General features: G+C 45.7%; 1 protein-coding gene across 1 annotated transcript; it reads left to right on the forward strand.

Moving 5' to 3' along the window:
• Positions 1-2,098: 2,098 nt before the first annotated feature.
• TM4SF4 (transmembrane 4 L six family member 4) lies at positions 2,099-22,507 on the forward strand (the record flags this gene model as incomplete). The annotated part of the gene is made up of 5 exons (XM_081300723.1): positions 2,099-2,272; positions 2,967-3,056; positions 12,969-13,105; positions 19,281-19,464; positions 22,490-22,507. The coding sequence occupies 5 exons, from the start codon at positions 2,099-2,101 to the stop codon at positions 22,505-22,507; spliced, it is 603 nt and encodes a 200-aa protein (XP_081156849.1).
• Between the last annotated feature and the right edge of the window lie 643 nt (positions 22,508-23,150).

The raw sequence follows: 23,150 nt of genomic DNA on the forward strand, positions 1-23,150 counted from the left end.
AGGCCAGGGCACCTGCTGGGGTATTGGAACATAGCTGCCAGCAAAGTGCTAAGAGACCTTCCTTGCTAGTAGTGGGAACACTGCTGGCTTTCCTTTCCTTCCTCCTGCTCATCTAAATACTGAATTTGTCTCCCAAAAGAAAATCACATATTATTTTGTAATAAGAAGTAAAATCATGCCGTGGCACACATCTGAAATCCCAGTGGCTGGGGAGGCTGAGGTAGGAGGATTGCGAGTTCAAAGCCAGCCTCAGCCACTTAGTGAGACCCTAAGCAAATTAGTGAAACCCTGTGTCTAAATAAAATATAAAAAAGGGATGGGGATGTGGCTCAGCGGTGAAGTGCCCCTGGGTTCAATCCCTGGTACCAAAAAACAAAACAAAAAATAATCCCAATTTTTGTGGTTCCGAAGGAAGCATCACTCATTTCCCACAGTGTTCCTGTTGACAGAGTGAATTTGCTTGATTGTTTCCAAAGGAGAAATGCTGTTAGAGAGACCACAGCCTGGGTTTTGGTGACCCAGAGTCTTGATTTAAAGTCTTTCTCCTTCTCTTATGCTGGGAGGACCTTACTCACAGTAGCCTCTGTGAGCCAGAGTGGCCTCATGGGCAGAGGACTGCTGATGCCTTCCTCAGGGATCTTGAGGGGCCCTGGCACTGAGCTGCCATGTGGGTCTGCTCCAGGATTTCTCCCTGCTTTCCTTCCTCTTTCCTGCTCTGCCCCTGAGAGCTCCAAGCATCTCCAAAGGGCAAGCAGCACACCTCACAGAATGGCTAGGAGGGGCCTCAGGGTCCCTCCAGTCCCGCCTCTCAGAATCCCTTCCCACAGCTTGCCTGGGCAGTGGTCCTGGAGCCTTGGCAGGGCACAGTCCACTGCTCCCTGGAAGCCAGTGGTCATTCCCATGACAGGACAGGTCTTGCCACGATGAGAAGTCACTTGCTTTTTATCTGGCAGAGCTTTGGCTCCCTAGAAAGCTGACACGTTATTCTTAATTCTGACCTCTCAACTCTCAGGGAAGAGCCAGCAAGATGGCCTGCTCCACCCCGCTGTCCTTCAGCTCCTACGCCACACTGGTACCAGGGAGTGTCATTGCACGATGGAGAGCTGGGTCTGGGCGTGGCAGAGACTTCCTAAGTGACACAAAGCAAGCTGGCGGCTGAATCACACTGCTGAAAGCTGGCAAAATGTGCAGTGGGTGTGCCACTCCCACACCCCATGCACTCTGCCCGCCCTTCAGATCTGTCCTCTCTGCCCCCGTGGAAGCACTGGTGTCTCTCCCCCTCTCACCTGGGGTCCTGGGTTTTTATTCCTATATGGAAGAGGCAGCTGAGCAAGTAGTCAAACCGTTTTATGCTAATTCCATGACATCGAGAATGGAGGAACACAGAACTTAACTTCTCGAGTCATTACGAAAGACAGCCATCAGGCAATAAAACAGTTCTTCCGATTTTATCCTTTAAGAAATCCTCCAGGCCTGAGCTCAACAATATCCAATTAGACCATTATATGATTTCCATACTGGGGAAAACAGCAGTTCTTTGGGGGTAACCCTGCTCTCCAGGCTCTCAGTGGAAAAGACCAAAATGCACACTGCAGACATTAAGTACCGGGAGATAGGAGTTTAACCAGGATGTAACTCGATTATGTGAGTGATTTGCAGGGAGCTGGTGGAATCTTCCTGTTTGGCAGGGGCATGGTCAGACTGAAGGTGCAGTGCTTCTAAATGCTGCTTGCTCCAGCCTCTCTCTGAGCACAGCCACAGGGTGTCTTGTCTGCCTGGTGGATTATTAACAGAGGCTATTGGTCTCCATGGCAAAACCATTGAACGATTGAGCTGAACGTAATCTCATTTATGGGGGTGCAGGAAAAAAAAAGGACTTCAGGTCCGGGAGAATGTATAAATGCCCATCGTCATCAAGGGCCTGCTAGAGTTGGGACGTCAAAGCAGCTCTGTGGTTCATAGAGATCGAGTTCTCCGTCCCAAAGTACTGATTGGATTGGGGACAATCACTGGGACACCCTGTCCAAAAGCCTTGAAGAGGCTGGTGGAGGGGGCAGCGACCAGCCTTTATCTCTGAGCCTCAGTGTGCTTCCCCAGCATGTGTACTGGGAGCTGTGCCAAGTGCTTGGGGGGCAGCCTCATTCCCCTGGCTCTGTTTGGCTTTCTGGCTAATGTCCTGCTGTTCTTCCCTGGAGGAAAAGTGATAGAGGACAACAACAATCTTTCCGCGGAGATCTGGTATTTTGGAGGAATACTGGGAAGCGGGGTCTTGGTAAGTAGGGAAACTTTAAAATCCCCCTTAAGGAGACCCCTGCTCCTATCCTTTTTCAGTTGGGTACTTAGGAACAGGAAGCTATGTGGCAGCTAGTGGAAGCCCAAGCACCCACCGCAGGACAAAAAGGTGGTGCTTTAATGTACACCCCTCGTCTTATGGGCTTACGAGGACACGTCCCTTTACTAAGTGATTTATCCCCGGGATTGGGCTGGCAATTCTGTGGGACATTTGAGTTTCATGGATCAAACTGAGGGCCACGTAAATTCTTCATTCTAACTAGATGATGTTGAAAAGAATTAAGTCACAAACAGTGCTTTCTAACAAGTGGATTGACTTCAAACCACCAAGGGACACAGATGTCTGCAGTGATGGCTTTACCCTTTGTTTCCAGTAAATTGGGCTGGGGTGGCTCACTTTTTATGATAGTCGAGGGTAAGTGTCTTAAGCTTGTCCTAGTCCCGCTTCTGAATCAAAACTCGGGGCGCCAGAGTGGGTGTGCCACCTCGGAGAAACTGAGGTCATTCAGGGCACCTGGGACCCCAGCAACACACCACCTGCCCCACTCTGTCCCTTCTCGGCACCCACCCCCCGGAGCCTCCAGGTCCCACATTGCAGATGGGGCTCCGTTCCTCAGGTAGGCAGGGTGCTCCCTGGAACCCCGGATGCCTCTGAGCTGCTTGTCTTGCTACAGATGATCTTCCCTGCGCTGGTGTTCCTGGGCCTCAAGAACAATGACTGCTGTGGCTGCTGCGGCAACACAGGCTGCGGGAAGCGCTTCGCAGTGAGTTTCCAGAGCTGCTCCCGGGGGCGCAGCTCCCTGTGGTAGGCAGTGCCCAGCCAGGACTCTGAGGGCAGCTGGTGCAGGGCTAGAGCTGTGATTCCTCCCACTGGCCGCACACTGAGAGGCATGGACACTGTTCTGGGTTCCCCATGCAGCAGGGAAATTAGAGCCAGGACAGTGCAGCCACTTACCAAGGCAGGCTGGGAGGCTGAGGGTGTAGCTCTCACTCTGAAACCTCAGGCAATGCACTTCCCTTCCCTGGCCCTGCTGACTTCATCCGTAAAGGGGATGTGAGACAGGATAAAAGATGGCAAGGTAACTTCCCCTCCCAAGGAGCCCCCTGCATTCCCCCCATCTTTGCCACGGCTGGGCTTACTAATTCTGAGGCCCACCCCGCCCCATTTCTACCCAGATCCTGCCTCAGGACTTCTGCTTGTTCTCTTGTTTCCTGTGACCATCCATCTTTTAGTAAGTGAGCTAGAGAGATCAGAGATGCACATTCCAGGGAGGAAGAGAAAGAATGAAGGTCTGTGGGGTCCGGCCCCTCCCTGCAGCTGGCCAAGGCCCCGTACTGCCCTGACCCCCTTTGCTTATCTGTAAAATGGGGAAGCTGTACTAGATCAGAATTCCTCAAGCCTGGGGTCAGGTGTGCTCCAAACCCCAGAGGATGTTACTTACTCCCTTTGCAAGTCTCCTTCATCCTTTCTGTTCTATAAAGGAAAAGAAAAATCTCATTTTGATGGAAATAAATCTTTGCTCTTCTTAACCCTTCACAATCTGCCCTTTGAGCAAAAGAAGAAGGAGCCTCAGGCTCCAAGTAGCAGCATTGAGCTAAAATGTATTGATGCTGTGTTTCTGCTTGCTAGTGATTTGGCTGTTCTTTTGTGACAGTGGCATAAGTGAATAATATAGAAGTTGGTTTAAAGAAAAATATTAAGCCTTCAGGTACATGAATGTGGGAAACACACAGCAGGTGGGGCTGGAGCTGCCTGGCACAGTGAATGAGGCCAGAGCTGTGCCTGGAGGGTGGGGTGGGGGCTCGGTGTTCTATCTAAGAGGCTCAGGGCACCCCAATAGTGAACTGTTCATACTCTACCTTCTTAAAGGTGTATCTGTCTGTCCTGAAACAGTCATTTTAGCATTTCTTTCTCATCATGATTTGCTTGTCCATTTAATAAATAGTATTTATTGAGCACCCAGGAAGGGCTGAGGCTGGGGCAATGTGCACAGAGTTTTCAGCACATTCATTTAAAGAGAATGTTTCCACCTTCTCTGTGTTGTAAGTCCCAAATAAGCACAGATAATTGTTACTTTATCAGTTTAAATCATTGCTTATAAAGAAGGTAAAAATAGCCACAAATTCTTTGATATAATTATGTGATAGAGCTGGGCTTGGTGGCACATTCCCTTAATCCTAGCAATTTAGGAAATTTAGGAGACGAAGGCAGGAGGAGGGCAAGTTCTTAGGCCAGCCTTGGCAACCTAGACCTTGTCTCAAACTAAAAAAACAAAAAGGCTGGGGATGTAACTCAGTGGTAAAGCAACTCTGAGTTCAATCCCCAGCACCACACTCACACATAAATTATATAATAAATGTCATATATAATAAAGAAATTTATGTGTAATTATAAAGGAAAGGAAGCAACATATAACTCACTTTCCCCTTGAAATATAATGCCATTACACCTTGTGAACTTTCGGAGAATAAGTTAGAGATGCAAAATAGAAAAAAAAAAGTAATTAACAAATTTGAATGAAAAGAAAGAATAATCATGACTTTAGAAATCTGATATTTCATTCCTGGGCAGAAGGCTAAAGACTCATCAGTATAAAACAAAGGTATAACCAAAGCAAGAGGTGAAATGGTGTTCAAATATTACATGAAACTTGGGTGTTTTAATTAGATTTATGTAACGTCCAAGAGGAAGGCAGAAAAGTTTGTTTTTACAAGCACAGCTGAGTTGATAGAGTCTAAATTATTTGGTCTGACTAATAAACACTCTCTGTCGGGACTCCCTAGCCCTCCCGGGTGCTCCCCCTTGGTCAAGTTGAGGATGCCACCCCTTAGGGACCAGGCAGCGCCCCAAAGGACCAGCTGTGCCAGACATGAAGCAAGCCCCGCACTGTCACCTGGGACCCAGCTCCCCACATGCTTGAGAGCTGGCACAGGGGCCTCTTGATTTTTGTTTGTATTTTAATTAACTACCAACTTTTAAAAAATAGAGATAGATGGCTTACCTTTGTTTTCAAAAAAGAAAAAATTAACAAGGCAAGCTAGGTCCACGCTAAGGCCCAACAATGGCCAGGCCAGAGGGCTGTGCTCCATAGGCCCATCCTGGCTGCTGCAGTAGGGTCCCTGCCCCAGTCCTGGGCCACAGTTCAGGCCCCTGTTATGGAGTTCACATGCTCCAGAGCACCCAACAAAGACATTTGCAGATATTTTGTCAGAAAAAAAGGCATAGCCTAATCAGGACTATAATGCCAAAGGTGAGAAAGTGCTCATGATGTTCCCCTCCAAGTGCTTAGCAGACCCTGTCTTCTGTGGAGCTTTATTTAAGAAACCCTGCCAGGTGCTTGCCTTGTATGCACAAGGCTCTGGGTTCAATCCCCAGCACCACCCCCCAAAAAAGAAGCCTTTCCAGGTCTTCCTGGAAGTTTCCACAGATGTCAACGGTACCATTTTCTTCCTTAGGTAGTAAAATCAGGATTAGGAGATGGGAGATAGGAGAAGCAGGATGTGGTGGCTGTGGAGATGAAGTTGGACCCTGGGCTGGAGAATCTCCACATTACCTAATTCATACTTCACGTTGAATCTGAGAAAAGGACCCAGCGGTTTTGTGAGGAGAAAGGCACTGACCCCAGGGGTCTGCATACATTCAACAGAACATACTAAAGGAGGATCAGGAAAAGTGAGAGGTGGTGACTTTCCAAGAAGGCTTGAAAGCCCTGCCCTGGGTTTGTGTTCAGGACACAGTCTCCTCCTCCCAGGACAGGGTCCTGGTGGCTCCTGGCTGGTCAGTGCCTCCTGCCCTCTACTCCTTTAAAAATTTTGCTCTCTCAAGGCCCAAAGGAACAGCTAGTTAATGTTATCAACCTGTTCACGTTGAAGTATGTGCTTTAATCAGGACCTTTTGGAGACCTTGGCCTTGACTCAAAGGAGTGCCTTTAATAGTGGGATGGGAAGTAGATTACAATGCAGATACGTGGAAGCAGGTGGCATTTCAGCATCCTTAAACCATAACTAGCAGATAAGGCCCCTCTGGGCCCTCCCAGGCAGGGTGGGGTAGTTGACCCATACTGCAGGAAGGTCTGGGTGCCTCTGGAAGCAGTGTGTGGCCATCCTCAGCACTTCTTCCCGGTGCTCAGCTCACCCGCGCCCCCTAGGGACACCTCTTGGGAGAGCACTTCTGGGGACTCCTAGAAGCCTTTACTTGGAAAGACAGCCAGTGGGAGGGGGATTTAGGAAAGGGGATGCTTTTGAAGGATAGATTATGTAGAAGAAGAAATTATAGAATTATTTTTCCTTCTTAATCTCCTATGTTTTGAACTCCTCTGCTGCAAAAAATAGACAATGTCAATTGCTGCCTCTCATAAACTTGTTGCAAGGACTGCCGTGGGGGGTGGGGTGATTCATCCACAGCATTAGTGTGAAGGTTGGGGAGCACCAACTAAGTTCCTGGGGTGTCAAGGACACACAGGTCCTCCATGAGTGCTTGTTGGGTGAGTGAAGCGATGAATGCCCAGGAGAAGTTTCAAGGGATTTCCACACTTTATCAGATTCAACCTTGCAATGACCCTGGGAATTAGGCAATAAATTCCCTGTTCCGTAAATGAGAGAACTGAAGTTCATGGGAGTTAAGTTCCTGACTGCCACCCCCACCCCTTTCCATGCCTCACTGAGGCAGAAAGTATAGGACATTGATTTTTTTTATTTTTATTTTTTTCTTTCTTTTTTTTTTTTTAGTTGTAGATGGGCACAATACCTTTATTTTATTTATTTATTTTTATATAGTGCTGAGGATTGAACCCAGTGCCTCGTGCGTGCTAGGCAAGCGCTCTACTACTGAGCCACAGGCCCAGGTCAGGATATTGCAGGTGGTCTCTGTACAGCTCTTAGCACACTTTTCAAGGAGGCACGCCCATGCTCACCAGAGATGTTTCCCCACCACTTGTCACAGCCCAAGTCTCCATACCACCCACATTTCTTTTCTTTTCCGCCCTCACTGTCCCCCCCCCATTTGTTTTTTTGTGTTTTTTTTGGTTTTTTTTTTTTAGAGAGAGGAAAGGGGGGAGAGAGAGAGAGAGAGAGAGAGAGAGAGAGAATTTATTTATTTATTTATTTTAGTTCTCTGGGGACACAACATCTTTGTTGGTATGTGGTGCTGAGGATCGAACCCCGGGCCGCGCGCATGCCAGGCTAGCGCGCTACCGCTTGAGCCACATCCCCAGCTCCCCCCTCCCATTTGTTTTGGCCAATGTAAGCATAGAGATGGACAAAGACCCAGTGCTAGCAGGGACAGAGCTGGGATCTGATGCCGAGCCTGGCAGAATGGGAGGTCCTGGGCTGGCAAGGGTGAATGGGAAGGAATTTGAATGAGGGTACTTCTGCTCTTCCATTTCAACGGAGGCAAGAACAGCATGAACTGGACACCTGTTTCTTTCACGTGTGAGCACAACATGTGTACTGAGCAACCGTTGGAGAACCAGAGTGCTTGCCTTTATTTTTCTCCCAGAGTTTTGCTCTCTGTATTTATAGAGAAGTGAGAGTTGTGAGGATTGGACTATAAAAATAGAACGATAATAATGACATGAATTGAGTGCTTGCTAATGTCATGGAAAATTATCCAAACCTTAGGAACAGGCCAAGGAGATTTCTGGGTTCTATCAGTAAGGTCCTGGGCCCCACCTAGGAGCCCCGCCCCACCCCACCCCAGCAGTATCTAAAGGTGTGCCTTTGATTTCTCCTGTCTATGGGTCAGGTCCCCTTGCACATCATGACCTCTGTGAGGCAGTACATATTATTGAGCTTTATTTTGCAGAAGAGGAAGTGGAAAAAGAAAGATTAGCTTCCCAAGTTCATGAGGGAGGAACAAGCTCCATCAACTTGTCACCCATGCTGGTGACGAGGATGCAAATGTTCATCTTCACTTTTTGTCCAGCTAGGAAGAGCTATCCTGTAAAACTGTAGAGAAAGCTCCCATTTCTGACTCCAAATTCGGCAACCCCAGAGGTCTCTCCTTCTAGAGATACCCCAGGTCTTTTGTGTACTTTAAGGAGTATCAATTTTAGAGTGTCAGTCCTAACATATTCCATTTGATTGAAATAACTCTTTAGCTTTTTTTTTTTTGCATGAAACCCATGATAAATTGAAGTTATTCCATGCTACTGTTAAGACGGACCATATCTATGAGTAGTGAATTTGGCAATTTCTTCAGATTTTCCAATGTGAAATAACCTAAAGGAACAAGATGTATAGTGTACCTTCCTTTGCATGGATCATCCATTTTGGAAAAATTATGAAAACTCAGTATGGGATGTTTATTTTGCTAATTTTAAGGTGAGATTTCAAATTTGAATTTGAAAATGGAACATACCATTTGTAGCATTATGAAACAGAAAACTATTGATACATCTTCTAAGAAATAAAACATTAATCCAACTGAGAGTCACCACATTCTCTCTCCATGGCATATTCCCCCTCTTGAGAACTCAGTGCACCATATCCATGCATTTTTAAATTCTGTACTACTAAAAATAAACTTCTCAAATGTTCTGGTATCCACCTGTAGCTACTGAGACCATGAATGTGGCTGGTCTCCATTGAGATATGCTGTTTGAGTGGAATACACACCAAGATTTCAAAGAAATGCTACAAAAAGAAGCATGTAAACTATCTTGGTGATTTTTATGCTGTTTGCATGTTGAAATGATGATATATTAGAGATAAAGAGTTAAAGAAAATACAGCATCAAGCTTAATTTCTCCTATTTCCTTTTAGTTTAATGGTGGTTGCTAGAAATGTTAAATTACCCAGGTGGTCAACACTGTTTGCACTGGATGGTGCTGATCTGGAGGTGCTTATGATAAAGGGAAAATCATCTCCTCGTGGATACTTTATGTTAATCTGACCTTCTGTCTAGTTGGACTTGCTCAGCTTTTGCATCGCCCAGTGCCTACCTGCTGACCTGTTTTGGAAGCATTTTCTAAAATCCTTGGTGTAGCCAGTTGAGCCCAAGTCAGAGTTGTCATCTCACTGCCAGCTACACAGGCAGAACTAGGTTGTTCCATCTCTGGGAACTTTCTAGATCTACCCACCATTTCCTTGTTCACGGTGGTGAAGCTGAGGGGGCTGAAACAGGCCTCCCCAGAGACCTCACTGTCTCTCTGGGAGCACAGTGTCCTCTCTCGTGGCAGCAGTTTAGACGGGCCTATGGCCCTCATCCTCATGGCGTCTGGTCTCTGCAAGAGTTGGAACCCAATATGAGGAAGTCGAGTTAGCACAAGGCTGTATTTTTTTTTAATATGTTGTTTTATTTCTGTGAGAACACCAGTGTCATTCACAGGGAAACTTGCAAATAACAGAATATCCAGAGCTAGTGGCTTTGTGTGTGTGTGTGTGTGCATGTGTATGTGGTATGTGTGTTGTGCATGCATGCAGTGTGTGTGTATGGTGTTTGGTGTGTTGTGTGTGGTGTCTGTGTGGTCTGTATTAGGTGTGTGTCATATGTGATATGTGGCATGGTGTGAATGGTGTGTGTGTATGGGTGTGTGGTTGGTATGGTGTGTTGTGTTGTGTGTGTGTGTGGTGTGGAATGTGTGGTGTGGTATGTGTGTGTGTGGTGTGGTGTGTATCATATGTGTGTGTGTGGTGTGTATCATATGTGTATGTGTGTGTATCATATGTGTGTGTGTGTGTGTGTGTGTGTGTGTGTGAAGGGGCAGAGGGTCGAGGGCCCTGGGCTGGGAGGAGATGTGTGTTCTTAATCAGACTTGATGCCTCCTAAATGTGACTTGAGAAACCACAAATCGGGGGTGTGGTCTTGGGAAGCCAGGGCCATGTGCTTATCCCATATCTGCCTCTTTGCCATTGTCTTAGTTTCTGGGGTCTCAATTTCTCACTGGAGAATGTAGATGAGGACACCCACTCACAGGTGTGTGAGAGGACTGTCTGAGGTCATGCACACCAGGCTGCTGTGGGACAGAGCTGCTCTTATTAGCTGGACCGTAGGATGGTTGCACTGGATGGCTTTTTAGGTCAACTCTCTTATTAAAATATAATATTAAGTGTATTTAACCATCTACTTAGAAGAGATGCTGGCTTTTGAATACTGTTGGCCAGTTTCAAGAAGTGAGGGACCCTTCCTTCATGGAACCTGTTTTTCTGTGAGACCACCCATCTGTCATGAAGACAACCCAGCCTGCCACATGTCAGCACTGTTTCTAGACCTCTGAAAGCCTTGCTCTGAGCCCAAGATCACTTGCTGGGAGATTCTGGCTCTCCCTGCAGCCACAGCAGCTGTGATTACTGAAGAGCAATTTGGGTTGGAGCAGGAGGTGGATCAGAGACAGAAACCCAGCCAGATGAGCTCTCAGTAGGAACCACATTTCTCAAAGTGTGTTCTCGCAGGGACTCACAGAGAAGCTTCCAGGACTCAGATGAGACTGGAGAACTCTGCAAATCACCACAAGTACCGTCATGGAAGGCAAAACTGAGTATAAAACCATCCCTTATTTTCCCATAAAGGGACTTCCCACAGAGAAGTTTTCAAAAGCTGTTTACCCACATTCATATATAAACTTTCAGCAACAGACATGTATTTTAAGTCACATGCTTATAAAATATAAAACAATTTTAATATGCCACTCTTGAACTCTGATGTTTTAAAAATAACTCAGTTATTTTTAAGTGCTTTCACGTTTCTCTGACATCAACTTTTGCTAATACTGAAGATACTCTTGGGATCATCAAGAATTTCCAACATCACTTCTTCCTTTCATTTAAGTTTGGACACCGTTTTTCCATCCATGTCTGAAGCTGCCCTTTGAAGTTTTGTCATAAATGTCAATTCCCAAAAGTCAAAGGTGGGGTGCTGGCATTCCTCTTTCAGGGGAATAATAATTACTGTTAATAATCCCCACAATTTTAAACACTAAGCATGCTCATTTTAGAATGTCTTTTAAAAGGTTTAAAACTATAGTCCTGAACTAGGAATTGCAAGGTCACCCTCCCTAGAATATTAAGCAAATATATGTTAAGAAAAAGTTTAAACAATGTTGCTATTTAACATTGATGGAGTTTCTGACTCCTGTCTTTTCCTTGAAGTATTTGTTCCAAAATGAAGTATCAGAGGCAGATGGAATAAGGACTCAAGCTACTCCTTCCTTTAGCAGGATCACGCAGAGCTGGGGACTTTCCTTAATCCCAGAGCAAGAGCACACCTTCCCTTGGAGGTCACACACGTTAGCAATAAATGCCCCCAAAGTCCAACAGGAGTGAAACCAATTTAACTGCACATCATCCAGAAAGTTCCCCAAATTATTCCTTTTGGAAAGAGATTGCCTGTTCTAACACGAATGAACCAAAATTTTCATTTACTAAATTTTCATTCTAACCTAGATGAAGCTCACAACTGGTTTTTGTGGTGAAAGTGTATTTAACATCTCCTAGGCATAAAAACTAAGTGGGGAATCTTGTTAAATAAATCACATGAAGCCTTAGTCATTGAAAAAGTCTACTCCAGGGCTGTTGATAAGCTCTCAGGGAGAAAACCCTGCCCAGGGTGGTGAAGTGTGAACATCCATCTCCATAGGACTCACTGTCATAGCTCCAAGGGCCTCGTGTATCCATTAATGTCCCCTAGGCCTGTGCTCTGACACAAGTTTGCATGATCCAGAGTACACTGGTCAGCGCTGTGGGAGCCAGACAAGGCTTCATAAGGCAGGCAAGGCCAGATTTTGGGCTTGCCAAATTGCATCCAAAATGAATGCATAAGCCAGGCAAGGTGGCACATGCCTGTAATCCCAGGAGCAGGGGAAGCTGAGGCAGGAGGATCGTGAGTTCAAAACCAGCCTCAGCAAAGGAGAGGCACTATGTAACCCAATGAAACCTTGTCTCTAAATAAAATACAGAATAGAGCTGGGGATGTGGTTTAGTGGTCAAGTGCCCCTGAGTTCAGTCCCTGGTACCTCCCCATCAAATGCATTCAAATGGAACCAACAGTAGCTGAAGTATGAGTTCTGTTACAATGAAATTCCAATTGCCCAGGCACAGTTTCTCTCCACCCCTACATGCCCTAGGCCCCCAAACATATACTACAACACCAATATTAATAATAAAAGAATAGGGGAAGGGATGGCGCTGGCATTTAACTCAGGTTCCTACAACTAATGTTCACAATAGAGCTTTATGGTTGGCTCTAACATACCAATTTTACAGATGAGAAAGCAGGACTCTGAGGATACCTTCATAGTCTTCACACAGCAGAAAATAGCAAGACTAAGATTTGAGCCTCACTCTTCTGATGTTCAAACCCTTGTGTTTTGTTTCTAAAGCAATAGAAGTGATCATTTTCTTTCTTCATTTCCAAAATCGTGCATGTTTCCATATTGCTGCTAACTACCATGTAGAATGGACATTGCAAACACTCTTAATGTCTCCAGGCCTGGGTTTTTCATCTTTAAGTGGGAATTAGCTTGAATGGGCTCCAGGATTGCTTGGGCTGCTCGCATACTGAAATTTTATTTGGATTTTTATCACTGAAAAAGAAAAGACGCTAATGCAATCTAGACTAATTAATCTCTGACATATAAAACTATTTGGAAGAACATAGAAACCATAGCTTTCCTGGGTCACCACGCTCAACAGGTGGGGTGGGTTTGCTGAGCTTGACTGTGTCTCTTCTTCTCTTCCAGATGTTCACCTCGACCATATTTGCGGTGATTGGATTCTTGGGTGCTGGCTACTCGTTTGTCATCTCAGCCATCTCAATCAACAAGGGTCCTAACTGTCTCATGTCCAATAACACGTGGGGCTACCCCTTCCACGACGGGTAAGGCTCACCTGGCAATGCCCACAGGTCAGTTCAAGGGCTGGGGCAGGTGGACCACCAACAGGGAGAGACGGCTCACCAAACCACATCGTCCTTGTTGCCCAGATATCAGGCAATGACACTGTGGGGTAGGGAGAGGCTGCACCGGGTCTCCCCTCTGACAGACACAGGGAGAGATAACTGAAAGAGGACACCTCAGTTGGCCCGAGGGGAGGAGATTTATGGTATCACTATTTGCTCCCAGATATGAACTAGCATTACCACAATGCAATCAATAATATCAATACCCTGTAGCGATTTCCGTTGCAGACCTGACCATAGAAAACAAGAAGGATTTCTCACCAACTGGGCTCAGAGACTTTCACCAACACCCAGACTGCCTATAATTGAACAATCTGTTTAACATGTGACATGTGCCACTATGGCCACAGGAAGGCTCTTTGCAGGGTGGGAGCCAGGCAGATGGCGTCTGGCTATACCCCTCTGCCATCTACAGCACCTCATTTCATCCTGGCCTCCTGTTTCCTCTCTTCAGAGACCTGGATGCACAGCACATTCCTTTTTGGTATGATGGCACAGCTGGTTACAGGTCTTCCCTGTGACTCATGAGGAGCTTCTTATCACAGGAATTAATCCTCTATTGCTTGCTGGTGTTTAGGTAGCAAAATCGAGTCACTCACAATGTGTCATTTGATCCTCATCCAATGAGATTTGTAGCTTTCTCTCAGAGGAAGATAGCTGAGGCCTGGTGACCTGCTTGAGGGAATATGGTTTCTAAATGACTGCAGCTGGACTTCTGATTTTCTCGGCCGGAGTCACCTGGCTTTTTTCTAAAACACAACTCATGCTGATCATGCTTTCTGCTCTTTGCTGAGATTCCCTCTGGCAATGCTCATGTGCTCTGGCTTCACTTTTCCTGACCAGACGCATGTCCCCATCAGATCCCCAGCACAGGGGCATCACAGCCATGGTTACACATGGTTAAACCACTGTGAGCAGAAGGACAGACTCCAGACAGCTGTCACCCCTCCCACCACCAGACGGCAGCGCAGTATGAGGCAGGGTGACCGCTCCTCCTGTTCTCCTTACTTTTCCTCTCCCTCTCCTCCTCCTCCTCCTCCTTCCCCCTCCTCCTTTTCCTTCCCTCCTCCTCCTCCTTCTTCTTTTTTTTCTTCCCCTCTTCCTCCTCCTCCTTCTTTTCTTCCCAATGATAATTGCCAAGCATGGGTGCATTATCTCAATCTTCCTGTCAAACCTGAGAATTCTTACCCCGGAGGAAAAAATGAAATTCAAAGAGGCTAATCCCCCCCAGGGCCCCTCAGCTGGGAACCAGGAGAAGAAATGTTTTAACTGCACAGCATCAGTACCTGACTTAGTGCCGAAGCCCATCAGAACATGGAGTGAGGAAGGACAGATGAGGCGCAGTTCCAGGAGCACATGGTTAGTTGCAGGGGCAACAGGGGACAGAGATTGTCAATGTGGAAAGTAGTAGAACCCCGAGTAGGGGGCATGGCTGGCTTGGGAGGATGAGCCCGAGTTCACCTTCCCCACAGGGAGGGGAGGCAGATGTGGGCCTCGGGGCTCAGGGGATCAGATGTCAGGATGCTGTGACCTGAAGCTCAGAGCAATATGGAAAGAGGAGCAGAAGGGGCACCATTGACTGAGGCAGGCTGCAACTTGGGGACGTCAGAGGAGAGCAGAGAACGTCAAGAAGGATGTGAGGCGGCCACTTGGGAGTTTGGAGTAATGACATTGGTGACGTTGATGTGGAGAATGAATGGAAGAGCTCTGTCACTGAGGAGGGGGAGAGAGGCGGGGGCCGAAGTGATGATCCAGGTGAGGTTCTGAGCTTCTCCAAGGCTACAGAATTGGGGCAAATTTCAGAGACTGTCAGAGATGGGCTTGCCCAGCATTAGGTGTGAGGAAGGGGAAAGGTCATCTAGGCAAATGCTGAGATTTCCAACTTGGGCATGAAATTCAGGGCTCTTTAATGCCATAGAATTTAGCACTGTTTTCCTCAGAAATGCGTGTTGGTGAAAATATTAAAGAAGCAGAGTTAATTAACTTTATCCATCATGAGAACCATATTAAGAAGCATTCTACACTAGGTACAGTCAACCCTAGCAACTCGGGAGCCTGAGGCAGGAGGATCGCAAGTTAAAGCTAGCTTCAGCAACTTAGTGAGGCCCTAAGCAACTCAGTGAGACCCCCTGCCTGTCTCCAAATAAAAAACAAAAAGGGCTGGATGAAGCTCAATGGTAGAGCATCCTTGGGTTCAACCCCCTGCAAAAAGAAAAAGAAAAATTTAAAAGAAGCATTCTGGAAGGAAAAAAAAAAAAGAAATCTGGGGTATTTTGAGGCAAGCTATTCATTTCCTCTGGAGTCGAGCCTCCTCCTACCCAAAGGCTTCTGTACTGAGACAGTTGCCACCCCACCCCTGATCCAGAGCTGCTGGAAGGGCAGCACCTTGCCCAGCATGTTGGGTCAGCCAAGGTTGGGAAGCCAAGGAATTTCAGTTGAGGGGGAGGGGAGCAGCCACTGAGCAGGGCACCTCCCATTCCCTGGGCAAGAGCTGACCCCTGAGAAGCCATAAGCAGCTGAGTGGCTGGGACACTGACACCCAGAACTGAAAATAATTAAACCCTCCACCTGGACTCCCAGCCAGGACCATCTGCATTTGCTCTTTAAGATGACTTATTAGCAAGAAGCCCCATAAACTGTTCAAGAAGACATTTCCTGAGGCTGAAAGTCTCCTGGGTAGGGTGCGATTGCATTGCAAGCACACGCAGTGTTCACACAGCAGAAAGAGCATCACAGATGTTAGCAGCCCGTTTTGCCCCAAGCCAACTTAAAAGCCAGGCACAACTCTTCCATGCACCAGCAGTGGGATCTTGGGCCCTGCAAACTCAGACTCCTCAGTGGAGAGACAGAGGTGGCAGCAACATCTGCCTCACAGCTTCAGGTGGAAATAAAACAGCAAGATGCACGTAAAGCACAATGGCCACTGCATTTTTGACATTCCACGATGTTCTTCATTTTTTATGAATTTTTGGAACGGAATTCATTCATGTGCATTAGAACTTTCTAAAGTGTTACACTTTTCTAATGATTTTGTGACTCAGTGTCAATCCTTTCAGCCAGACACAGGAAGGTTCAAAGAGACTCATCTCTACGATGACACAGTAAACCTTGGTTGGCATATTATTACAGATAGCATAAAGAGAAGTTCATAAAGAAATCATATTTCAAATGTTCTAAAGGGATATAACTACTTGAGTACAATTTGTATAAGGGCACTGGCTTTGAAATTAGACCTCAGATCAAATCCAGCTACTTCCAGTTACAAGTTTCAACTTCTTAATTTGCAAAATGGATATACATCCATTCACTCAGGAAATATTTACTGAGGGCTGCTCTTTGCCAGGCACTTTTCCAGAAGCCCATCTTTGTAGTGTTAGGAAGGCTGATATAAAGCAAATGGCCCAGTGCTCAGTCCCTGGTCAAGACCCAGTGAACAAGGGCTGCTGTGTATTGAACATTCACTGTGCTGGACCTGGGGACAGAGTTGCGGGGACATAGTCTCTGCCCTTGTGGGTTTCTAGTCCTACAGCAAAGAGACTTGTTTAAACCATAGCTTTCTGCTCCCAAATTGGTGGGATTATTGTGGTTCAGGTGGGAATGCCCCTCGTGATAACCAGGTGCTTTAAAATACCAATTAAACTGGGCATGATGGCGCACCCCTGTAATCCCTGAAAGGATTGACATTGAGTCACAGGAGACTGAGGCAGAAGGATTGCAAATTCAAAGCCAGCTTCAGCAATTTAGTGAGACCCTAAGCAACTTTGAAAACCCTGTCTCTAAACAAACAAACAAATAGGCCTGGGATGTGGCTCAATGGTTAAGTGCCCCTGATTCAATCCCTGGTACCAAAAGCAAAAAACAAAACAAAACAAAAAAGAAAACCACCAGTTAGGTGGATTGACACTGCCTCAGCTCTCCCTGCCTCACAGAAAGTAGAAACATGTCAACTACCAGATCCACAAAGAACCCAGGACCCCTCCCACCCTGGGCTTGGGAGCACACTGTGCGTGCCTATAGCCTTCTTTGATCAGAGTCTCCTACACCCTCAGATGTGAGAGTTGTGAGTGGAGAAGGGCCTGAAGATGGCTACCAGGGGCCATTTGGGAGCAGCTGGAGTGCAACTGGATTCTCCAGGCATCCAGATTATTCCTAGTTTCCTCATTCCCAGAGTATTTTACCAATCCCATCACCAGGAGGCGCTGTCGCCCCATCTCTGGACAAACTGCCTCTAAGTCTGTTTTCTTTATATAAATCAGTGTGTCTGAAAAATACCCTATCTTTACCAACTTTTATAATCATCAAACTCAAAATTGTAAAGATAGCAAGGATTGCGTGTAAGAACAAGTGAAACAGAAAGATGGATGTTTGATGTAAAACAGCAAATTTCCAAAATGCAGGCTCTTTTCATTAGACTGTGTGGATCAAGTGAGAACATGACAGTACAGGTATTCAGCAAGCACTTACTCTGTGCATGTCCTGAACACGCATATTAGCTTATGTAATACAGTGACACTAAGACGTGGTAGACTAAGTGGCTCCCGTTTTACAGGTAGGGATGAGGCCCCACGGCAGGTATCCCACTAGAACAGGCCACTTAGGGAAACTGAGTCAAGGGTATAAACAGCTTTGCTTCTGAATCAAGAGTGAAGCACTCGTTCCTTCATTTCTTCACCTTTGTTCAACCCCAGGACATCTCCCATCATTTGTAAGAGTTTCTAAAATCATAATGTATTAAATAAATGTGTACTGGTGCACCTGAGAATTTCTAAGACACAGAGGTCATCATGAAGATCTAGATAGCTGGGCACAGTGGCACCTGTAATCCCAGCCACTCCAGAGACTGAGGCCAGGGGAGGACAGCAAGGTCAAGTCAATCCTCGGAAGCTTAGGGAGAACCTGTCCAAAATACAAAATAAAAAGCTCTTGAGCATGAGCTCAGTGGGAGAGAGCCCCTGGGTTCAACCCCAAAACCAATAACAAGAATAATAACAATAAAGATCTGGAACAATAAGATGAGTGCTAACTTGGTAGCTAGAGAGTTTCTCACAAAGGTCCAGAGGGTGGAGGAAAGAGAAAGGAGAGGGGCGGATCTGTGGCTCTAGGAATGTGAGACAGAACCTTAATAATCAAAAGCATCTGCCCACTTTGCTCTTTCTTGTCTTCTGGGGAGCAGAGCAGATTCAACTCTCCTCTGCAAGACACAAGGCCCTGCGTATGACAATGAACCGCCCCCCCCCTACACACACACACACACACACACACACACACACACACAGTATAGATGTGAATATGAGAAATTGCAGTATATGTATATACAGCAGTTTCTCTTAATTCAAAGTTTATGCAAATTATATGTATTAAGGTAGTAGATTACTTCTAACTTTTAAAGATAATTAAGCATTTTTTCACATGGAATTCCTACATGTTGAGTCAAATTCACAATTTGGCCAAAATCAGACTCTTCCCTTTAGTTGATATGACATTTGTATTTTACATGGTTTTAGATCTCTGCTGAGTTTAACAGATAATTTGTCAAAAGTCAAAATGTCTCGAATGATGGTACTGCTAAAAAAGGCTGTCATTTGTGCAATTCTAACTCTGACGTGATTTTTTGTTTTTCTGCCCTGTCACAAATATTGCTCTGCTGCTTAGTAGCTGTGTGACCTGGGATAAGCCACTTAAACTCTCTGTGCCTCAATTTCCTTATTTGGGGTCTGGAAGGAAAGAATCATAGGTTTCTGTGAGGAATAAATGAGAGAATATGTGCAAAACATTTAGAACACGATCTGGCACATAGGATGTACTCAATGTGTGTGTTTGGGGTTGTTTCATTAATTTATTTGTGTATTTTTCTCATGGAACTTGTTTTGGATGGAAAGGTTTTGTCTTGTCTTGTTTTTGTGGTGCTGGGCTGGAACTTATGGCCTGGTACATGCTAGGTAAGTGCTCTGCCACCAAGCCACACACCCCTCCCCCCCAGCTCCAGACGGGAAGTACTGCACAAGAAAAATCTTTATGTAGACCTCCCAGTCTAGGGGATGACTCCGTATTTAACAAATGTCTCCTTCCACCTTCCCCACCCTGTCACCTGCAGGGACTATCTCAGTGACCAAGCCCTGTGGAGCAAGTGCCTGGAGCCTGACAATGTGGTCTCCTGGAATCTGACCCTCTTCTCCATCCTGCTGGTGGTCGGAGGAATCCAGATGATTCTCTGTGCTATCCAGGCGATCAACGGCCTCCTGGGGACACTCTGTGGGGACTGTCAGTGCTGCGGTGGGGTAAGTCCCAGTCTCTAGCACCACTTCCCTGCTTGCAGGGGACCCAGCCAGGCACCAGCACCATCAGGATGAGGGATGGTCAGTGTGGGGTCCACAGGGAAGTCCAGGCTCCACTGCCAGCTGTGGAACGCAGGGGTGGTAGGGACTCTGAGTTGACATGCCCAGATGCACAGTGACCACAGCTTTCAGCCTTGTCTCCAGTTGGCCTAGAGACCAAGGACCCCATCCACCTGTAAACTTCACAGAGATGTTCACGTGAGGGCCCACAGGGGACGAGTCCTTGTCCTGTGGGCACAGTGTCAGCTGTGGTCCTTCATGGTCTGGCCCAAGACTTCTTTAGGTCCTCAGATGCATAGTACCCACTAGGGCACGACCTGTCTTCTGATGTGATTTCTGGTATAGAAAAGAGAAGCCATTCCCATAGAAAAAGGAAAAAAAAAAGTGGAAATCTCTCAAGATTTAGTCTCTAAACATCCTCATAAAATTTCAACCACAAAATATCAAAATAAGCTTGTGGACATTAAGATAGTCTGATTGTTTGAACTAGGGACCAAATCAGATCAGGCAATTATTCACTCACACACACACATGCACAAATGTATTCAAAAGCACGCAGAACAATGCATGAGAAAAAAATATAGAACTCAAGAGCTCCCTCACTGGAGAATTATATAATATGCCAAGGCCTTAAATTATTCAAATCACTTTATTTACATTTTACTAAGCATCATATGCTCATAGTTCAAAATTAAATATGCATATATACATACAATTTACAGAAATATATAAATATACTCAGTGGGAAAGTGTTCCTCCCGGCACCTGTCTTCTGTCCACCCAGTCACCTCCAGTCTTTCCATCACATAAGCCTACATAATTTCTTATATTCTCCTCGTGTCTTTATTTATTTTTTAATTTCCACAACATAAACGAATCTTTTCCCCCAAATTTTAATAATACTGAAAAATGCTAATAAGGTAGTGTCATTTGAACAAAGCAGAATACAAAAATTGTACATAGAATACAATTTCAAAAAATAAGAAAAGAAAACCACGATGATAGACAAAAAGAAAAATGCTTCGAGAAGAAATGTCATCAAAATGTTAAGTTCTAGCTCCTTCTGGGTTTGAAGATGGATTTTGTTTTTTCCCCCTAGCCTATGATATTCAAAAAATTTAAATGATCACATATTGCTCTTAGAATATAGAAAATATAGTCTCTGAAACCAAAAGTGAAATGCATAGTACCCACCAGGGCACGACCTGTCTTCTGATGTGATTTGTATCACATCATGAATTTGTATCACAAATAGATTTCACTGACTATTGAATTTTTGTTCTATAAAATTTTAATTCTATTTTGTTGTATTTAATTTTTTTTAATCTTCAAACATAATTGGGAATGGGGGAATTATTAGCTGGCAACCGTCACTAGTATTTTTGTGATAGCAAGTAGGGATATGGAATATTTAAATATTATAATTTATCAAAAATGAATCAATGCTTGCAGAATCAGCTAACAGTCATCGTTTAGCTAGGCAGGAAATTTTCTTTGGAAGATTTATCCAAAATATGATTTCTCTTTGAGTGGATGGTAGAACTTTATAAATCTAAGGATTTCCTGTTGACTTAAAAACATATTCCCAGGTGCTGGTACATTGGCTCTCTTCAGTGAGGTTCAAGCACCATGTTCTGTTGACCACAACTACTGATTACCTGATAGGTGAAAGACAGGATATGGCTCTGTGGCTGTCGATGCAGGGACACTGCAGAGTCACCAAGAGAAAGCACACTTTCAGAATTGCCTTATTTGCTTCCTTCCTTTTCTCACTCTTCCCCCACTCCCACCTTTCACTTTGTAGTCTACACAAAAGTCGAAGGAACAGCCAGGCAGGGTAATGACATCTGTAATCCCAGCTACTTGTGAGGCTGAGGCAGGAGATCACAAGTTCGAGGCTGGCCTCAGCAATCTTGCAAGACCTTGTCTCATCACAGAAAGGGCTGAGGATGTGGCTCAGTAATGGAGACCCCACAGGGCACGTCTGGGCACCCCACCTCTACCCTCTGTGTCTGGCATTTGCTCCCCCTCTGCCTTTCTGACCTCTTGGAAAGTAATTTGAAGGAATTGCGAAACTTCAGCACTAAGCATTTCAGCGCACAAGGGCCACAGAGTTTAAAATTCTGTCTGTTGAGGATTTCTGTCTGCATCTTGCCAAGTGCCAGCTTCCCACCCCAGGGGAATAGAGTGTAAAGTTCTGCTCTGGCCCCATGCCACACTTACCAATGGAGCGGCCAAAGCAAGCCGACTGATTTCTCAGGGTCTCAGTTACCCCAGTTGCCTGTTGCCTAACTCAGGGAGGTGTGCCCATCCACCTCCATCCAGCAGGGCAGAAAGGACCTAGCCAGAGCTTCCCGAGTCTAGCCAAGTCCTCGACATGGCGATGGATGGGCAACGGCCTTAAAACGCAGGCTCTGAGACCTGATGGGATGCCAGCTGCATGGTCTTAGCCATATCAGTTGCCCTCTGTTTGTGTGTAAAACATGGACACTGACACCTAGCTCCTCAGGCTGCTCCATGCCTCCCACGGGCTGATCACTATGCAGAAGCCTCAGTCAGTGGCAGGAAGGCAGCTGAGCTTCCAGGAAGGGAAAGTAGCCTCGGGGTTCCACCTCCTGGGTTCAAATCCCAGCACTCCCATGTAGCCCTGTGGTGTCCAACATAGCACTTTTCTCAGTGTCTTCTACAAAATTATGCCGAATGATGCAAAATAAAATGGATTTTCCATTCCTATAATCCAAACCCAGGTAAGTCACAAATTGAAGCTCTGAGACAAAGGAAAGTCCAGGAAACATTCACTAGGCCACCAAGAAGGACAGGAGTGACCGGTCGGCAGAGGGGTGGAGGGGTGGAGGGGAGAGGGGTGGAGGGGTGGAGGGGAGAGGAGTGGAGGGATGGAGGGGAGAGGAAGAGGGAGGGAAGAATTTTAAGAGGACATCATAACAGATTCACCTTTTCTGCCCTCTAGGGAGATGGACCAGTTTAGCAGGCCTGAGGGCACTGCCCACCCTGCAGCCGGTGGATGATCCTCCGTTAGCCTCCTCTTCCCTGCGTTGCTCATGCCCCTCTGCTTCCTCCACCAAAGCCTGGGGGTGGCAGGGCAGGGTGACCCCCTCCCCTTTCCAGCCAGCTCAGTTCAAGGTAGAAGTTTGTTATTTTCAAATAAAAAAGTGGTTTGGTGACTTAACAAATTCTATTGATAAGTCTTGCAATTGAGCTCCTCTTAAATTTAAGAACAGGGATCAAAGCCAATTTTGTAGATTCTTTCCTGAAGAGTGTAAAACTTGCCAAGGTGGTGTTCGCCATGTGCCCTCTCTGTACATACAATGTATCTTTGGAAGCTTTCCTTAATTCAAAGGAGGAAATCATATGAAATATGAGGAGCTGATTTTTTTGTTTTTCAAGATTTATGGGAGAAATAAGAATGATTGATGTACCATACATAATTTTTATTTGATGCCTTTTTTTGCTGAGTTGTTTGAGTCTTTTGAGCCTGTTATTTGCTAGGGTTTCCTCATGTGAATTAAATTAAAATCAAAATTCAGAGGTAATATAATAAAGGTGGTGTGTGTTTTTAAAAGGAGGTGTAAAAGGCTGAATGAATGATGCCATCTTCTCACCTTTTATAC

The sequence above is a fragment of the Spermophilus citellus genome (assembly GCF_964194105.1).
Source record: "Spermophilus citellus genome assembly, chromosome: 7".
Taxonomy (NCBI): domain Eukaryota; kingdom Metazoa; phylum Chordata; class Mammalia; order Rodentia; family Sciuridae; genus Spermophilus; species Spermophilus citellus.